Raw genomic sequence first — 6,445 nt, forward strand, 5'->3', positions numbered from 1 at the left:
GTTTCATTGCTACCAAAAAAAGAAAAAGGAATTTTAAAAGATTGTTTAAGCTGAACTGAGAGTGGATTTTCGTGTTTGCACGTTGCAACATCAGAGTTTAATTACTGAAAACTATATTTCTGCCAAACTGCTTCAATGCAAGAGACTTTAAATGAAGTCTATAAATTACACTCAAATGTGTTCATTGTTTTGGAGTCGATCTCAGAAGTTTCTTCTCGTGTCAAACTCAACCGCATCCAAACAAAGCCATGTTTCCAGGACTTTATTAAGGCCAGATGTTCGTCTCACCAGGAAGTGATGCCAAACATCTCATCCGTCTTTGTTTTGTTTCAGACGATGACTGCCGGCGAGGTCGTCTGCACCAGAGTCTACGAACGAGAATGAGATCCACCAAAACATGTTTCTGCTTTCTGACATTTACTCGCTTTAATTCTTCTCCTCCAATAAATTCTATTCTTTGCAAACGAGTGCAGCTGAACGCTGTTCAACAGTGAATAAACTGTTTTCTATGAGTCACTAGAAGATCGCTTTACATGGACGCTTCCACACCCTTCCTGCTGGTCTTCTCCTCATGTCATCACTCGTTCCGTCATCGCGGCTCTCGATCTGGACAGAAAGTCCCCAAAAGACGCTTCAGGATTCTGCTCCATGAAACGTTTGGCAGCAGCGGCGGAGCAGCAGGGTGGGGAGGGAAAAGGAGTGAAGGAAGGAGCTCGAGAGAACGGTTCATGGTCGGAGGAGGACGACTGGAGAATGAGATCCTCTCACAGTCCTGTGAGGTCCTGAACGTTCAGACCCACTTCAACAAACTCCAGATCTGAACTTAAAGTTGTTTTTCAAATTCAAAGTGAAAAATGGACCTTCGGGGTTTCTGAGGCACTTCCTGAGGAGACTTCCCCTCCAATCCCAGGCTCCGATGGTTTTTCCAGGTTTTCTTCCCACTTCATTAATAGTCTGATCATCAGGAGACCCTGAGTGAACCTGAGCCAGTGAGTCTGCAGAGGTGTTTCAGATTACAGCAGGGAGCCCCAAACTTTATCCTGTGGGGGCCACTCGACGGTTCTCCTCTGTCGGTTTGTAGGCGAACAGAAAAAGTGAAACAATCACACATTTGTCTTTCCAGAAAGTCCATGTTACGCCCCATTTGTGTCCAGGGGAAAAACAAGAGTAAATTAGGAAAAATGTATAACAAAAACATTAAAAGAGATCCTATCAAATTTATTTACAAGAAAACAAACTAGAAAAGTTCCATTACCTGCATTAATGCTTGTGTGAATGCTTTCTGCTGAAAATAGTTGCTGAAGATGCTGAAGCTTTTTGCTGAAAATGGTGACGCAGTTTACTTTAATTGGTGAATGGATTTGCTGAAAATGCAAAAGCTGTTTGCAAAATGTTAAATTATCTTGAAAAACTTGAAGTGTCATGAAAGAACTATGAAAGAGCACTGAAGTTGGCTGAAATTTCTGAAAATTTGTAGCTTAAAAATCCCTAATGCATGACAATTTAGCAAAAAATATTTAGTGTGTTGCTTAAATATGAGCTAAACTTCAAATTAGCATTAAAAAACCTTAGTAGATGTCAAATTATCAAAAAGAAAAAGCTAGCTTGTTGCTAAAATACTAGCTGAACTCCAAAATAGCCGAAATTTCTCAGTAAACGAAATTAATTAAAAACATTAGCCTGTTGCTAAAATAGAAGCTAAACTATAAATTAGAAACAATTCATGAGCTGTGTTTTCATTTTTTTTAAGCAATCTTCAAAAGATTTGGAGTCTAGCTTCTATATTAGCAACAGGCTAACATTTTTGACAAAGTTAGTTTACTGAGGAATTTAGACTATTTTGGAGTTTAGCTAATATGCTAGCTTTTTGGCTTTTTTGGCATCTACTAAAGTTTTTTGGGCTAATTTGGAGTGTAACTAATATTTCAGCAACATCCTAATGTTTTTAGGTAATTTGTTAACTGGGGTTTTTTAGGACAGACTGGCGACCTGTCCAGGGTAAACCCCGCCTTCGCCCATCAGTAGCCGGGATATTCTCCGGCACCCCCGCGACCCCGAATGGGAAAAAGCGGCCAAGAAGATGGATGGATGGGTTTTTTAGGCTACTTAGAGTTTAGCTTTTATTTAGCAACATGCTAACATTTTTGACTGATTTGGTATCTACTAAGGCTTTTTAATGCTAATTGGGAGTTTAGCTCATATTGAAGAAACACACAAAATATTTTTGCAAAATTGTCACATATTAGGGATTTTCAAGGAATTTTACTACAAATTTTTCCGAAATTTCGGTCAACTTCAGCACTCTTTCATAGTTCTTGGATTAAATGTCCCGTCTTTTAGCAAATGTAACACTTTGCAAATAGCTTTTGCATTTTCAGCAAATTCCCTCAACAATTAAAGTAAATTGTGTCACCATTTTCAGCAAAAAGCTTCAGCATCTTCAGCAACTATTTTCAGCAAGAAGCATTCACAATAGTATTATTGCAGGTTATGCAACTTTTCTATTTAATATCTGTAATCTTTACTGAAAAAGTAATACTAAAACATTTTAATAATTAAACCACTTATTAATCTATCCTCTCCCGTCACAGTTCAGACTGCAGTAGAGTGGAATAAAAAAATCACACTATGTGAGTCTCAATCAGCCAGATTGAGAAAATTCATCTCTGGTAGTGTTTAGGGGCCAAATCCGGCCCACGGGCCGTAGTTTGACAACCCCTGGATTGCATAAAGAAAATCACGTCTGTTTTGTCGCCTGATATCTTCTAAGTTTGTGCAGGTGAGATGATCAGCGGCGTTTCAGCTTCTAGTCGTTGGACCTTCTTCAGAGTGAAACCACGATGAGTTCAGAGAAGGAGAGGGCCGAGTTTCACCTGGATGAGTTTGAGGTGTAATAAAGTTTGCACTCAGACTTTCCTACATGACTGAGTTCACATTTCACAGCCAGGAAAGATGTTTTTACTCAGTGAAATCCATCTTCTTGTGCAACACATCCACCTCACTTCAACTGAAGTCGGAAAATTCCTCCGAAAACGGGAAGAATGACCCGAAACCCAAACTCTGACCCGGTCCCCGGAGGTCCTCTCAGTTCCTGCCTCCGCTCAGACGAGCTGCCTGCCAGATGAAGCCGTCCCTCCTTTGGGCGTACGGGCCACTTTCCACACACAACTGTTATGCCAGTTCATTCCTCAGACAGTGATGTCATGAGCCGCCGGGCCGCTGGATTGGCTGAGGAGGAATGCTGTGGTTTTAGGGCCGTTAAGTTGCCAGGTTCAGAGTTTGGTTTAAGGTCCATGTGGACGGGAAGCCATCGCTCACAGGAGTCCGCTGACAAACACAGAGAGAGAACCAAAACCTCGACGACGAGAAGCAAAGAAAGAAGGCCCAGAGCTTCAGTTTGCTGGGAAATGAAGCTTTTTAGCATCTCAAAGATGCATTTATGACACATTTATTTTAATTATTTAGACAATTACAGAAAAAAATCCAGTTTCTGATGATTTATAACAAAACATTGAGATAATTACTGCACAGTTTTTAACAAAACTGTCACAGATTTAAACAATTAAAGCTTAAAAGTCAGATTTTAAGCTCCAGATGTTCTACTTTGACAACATTTTTCAGGATCTCAAATGAAGTTTTCTCCTCACAACCAGTTGAGACGCCGTCACCTTGACCTATATGCAATAAAATCCTTTGACTGTCTCCTCCCATGTGACCCCATGTGACTCGACGGGAAAGAGAACGCAGAGTCCAGCCTGGATTTAAGGCAGCAGGCCATGAAATGAGTAGGAAATGCTGGAGCTGAAGATGTAATCCTATCTGCTGCCGCTTAACCTGTGACCGCCGGGTCAAACGCGAGAAGTTCAACCTCCACAAGCTGTGGTCGGACCGTGAAATCAATCTGACAGGAAAAGGTTTTTACAAAATACATTTTTGAGATCAAATCTGTTTGGCAGATCTAATACTCCAGGATTAAAACAAACTGATCTGGTTTTTATTATCTAAGCTGCATAAACCTCAAAGGTTTATTTGCTGTCATATCAGTGCAAGAGCGACACCTTCTGGAAGAGGAAGTAATGACCTGCTGGTTCCTGGAAGATGCTGGATGAGAACAGTTCCACCTGAACGCAGCACCAGGATGCAAATCCTGAATCAAGCAGCAAATTATTTAGGGGTTTTTCTGGAGCCAGACTAAAAAAAAAAAAGTTTTGTAAAAAATTAAGAAAGATTCAAAACAATTCCAAACCAAAATCCTTCAATACTCAAAAGAACATGACCAGAAAGTTAAAATACTTTTATTCTTCTGTTTGATATTTCAACAAATTCTCTAAATATTATTTTAAATATTTTTTTAATTAAGTCTTTTTCTTTTGAAAAAAATAACATTTTTATTAACTAGTTTTTTTAACCTTTGAGCAGAAATCCTGTGAAATACTTTGTTACATATTTGAAAATAACAAATTTATACATGAGAACTTATTTATTTCAGATTTCTATAAAAGAAAACCAGCTGCTTTTTCCAAGATCAACAAGTCCTGGAACCATCAAAAGCTTAAACCCTTTCTTCTAAACTTTTAGATGGTGATGATGGAAATAATTTAAAAATACATAAATAAATTCAACATTTGTGTCTAACAGAATATTCATGAAACATTGTAAATTGAATTCACCCTCTTAAAAAATGTTAAGAGACATTAAACTTCTATGAAGTGTAAGTGAAGATATGATGCCTTCCTGTTCAAAACCCCAGAGTTAAATATGAGCTACAGAACGATCCAGACAGAGGCTTAGTCTGAACTCACCTGCCTCTTCATTGGACACACCTGTCCAAGAGCTCGTTAATGCAAATTTATAGCCAATCACATGGCAGCATCTGAATGCATGTAGACATGTTGCAGGTGATCTGCTGCAGTTCAAACCGACCATCAGAACGGGGACAAACGGTGATTGAAGTGACTTTGAAACTGCTGATCTGCTGGGATTTTCACAGTCAGCCATATAGGTGTCAGTACAATGTCCATCCCTTTATGATAGATAGATCAAGATGGATAGAGAGAGAGAGAGAGAGAGAGAGAAATTATACAAAACATACAGAAAAATTACAAACGTGAACAAAAATATTGATTATACAGAATCCACCATAAAAAATAGTTATAAAGACAGTCACATCAGTGTCTCCATATCTTGACTGGAAGCGTATGGCAGATATATATATATTATACATATATTTATATTTAGAGAGAGAGGGTGTCTTCCTCCCCCATCGGGTGGTCGGTCTCCCTTATTTGTCTTCTGTGGGGTTGATGGTCAGGTTGGATTCTTAGCTGACTAAACAAAGTGCGACTGGAAACAAAACAAGAATGAAAGTAGATGTACTTAAGCACAAAGACACTAAAAAAGTTTAAAAGTTTGGCTAACAACAGGAGTCGCTACTACTAGCTACAGCCTGAGGCAGCACCGTCGTAGAACCATGAGGTTTTGTATTTTTTTGTTTGTTTTTTTATTTTTGAATCACCCTTAGTCCTGCCCGACCCCCCAGGAGCTGCACCATCAGCTGAAGGTTTGGACCCACTGGGAGTCTGAACCTTCATCTGGTGGTGACTAAATTGCTCCTGGGGGTAAATTCAGGCACTCAAACCCCTCCACCACGGTAAGGTGGGGATTCAGGGAGGGGAAAAATGTTTTTGACCCAATTGGGAGGGAAAACCGAAGGACTCGGAGGAAACCCAAAGGCCGCTCGGCCTCTTTATATTTGATTGACATATTTGATATTCTGATTTTTTTTGGGGGGGGCAAATTGAGATTGAGTTTTTTGGATAGTCGTCCTGCACCTAAACTATCAGGAACCAAAGAATGGTTCTTCTAACAGGTGGGGGGAACCGAAGCACTCGGAGGAAACCCACGCAGACACGGGTCAGTCAGGCCGAAGCATCAACCCAACTAACCAGCGCCGCCCCTTTTTTTAAGCCCATTTTATACAAGAAGTTCAGAGATTTACACTCAATCTGAACTCAAAACTCATCTTTTCTAAACAGCTTTTACATCCTAAGTCACAATGTTTAAAATCTTGATTTATAAAAAGCACTTCACACATTTTTCTCTGCTTGAAGAACTTTATAGTTAAAAATTAAAGCACAGAAATTCAAATAACCCCCCACCCCACCCCCTTTAACATACTGGCCTACCATGGTAAAATAATACATTTTTGATAAAACTTTATGTATAAAAAGCATTTATACTTCTATACTTTTGAAGTGCTTTACTATTAAAAACAAAAACAGAAATTTAAATAAAAGCCACACATACAGCAAAGCATGTGTAGCATACAGACCTACCATAGTAAAAACTAAATTAAAAAAAGTAAAATATCGCTAATTTAAATAAGACTTTAAAAATAAACTAATCTAAATCACACTTTATGTATAAAAAGCACTTCTCTGCTCAG

The 6,445-nt window shown here is 39.0% G+C and overlaps 1 protein-coding gene across 2 annotated transcripts in view; it reads left to right on the forward strand.

Moving 5' to 3' along the window:
• crabp2b (cellular retinoic acid binding protein 2, b) overlaps positions 1 to 519 on the forward strand; it is a 14,059-nt gene extending 13,540 nt beyond the window's left edge. For both annotated transcript variants that reach the window (XM_024298335.1, XM_024298334.1), the window contains exon 6: positions 334 to 519. In XM_024298335.1, the coding sequence (XP_024154103.1) occupies positions 334 to 384 (51 nt within the window). In that variant the 3' untranslated portion in view covers positions 385 to 519. The remainder of the gene's footprint in view (positions 1 to 333) is intronic.
• The last annotated feature ends 5,926 nt before the right edge of the window (positions 520 to 6,445 follow it).

Source organism: Oryzias melastigma, linkage group LG11 (genome assembly GCF_002922805.2).
Source record: "Oryzias melastigma strain HK-1 linkage group LG11, ASM292280v2, whole genome shotgun sequence".
NCBI lineage: Eukaryota > Metazoa > Chordata > Actinopteri > Beloniformes > Adrianichthyidae > Oryzias > Oryzias melastigma.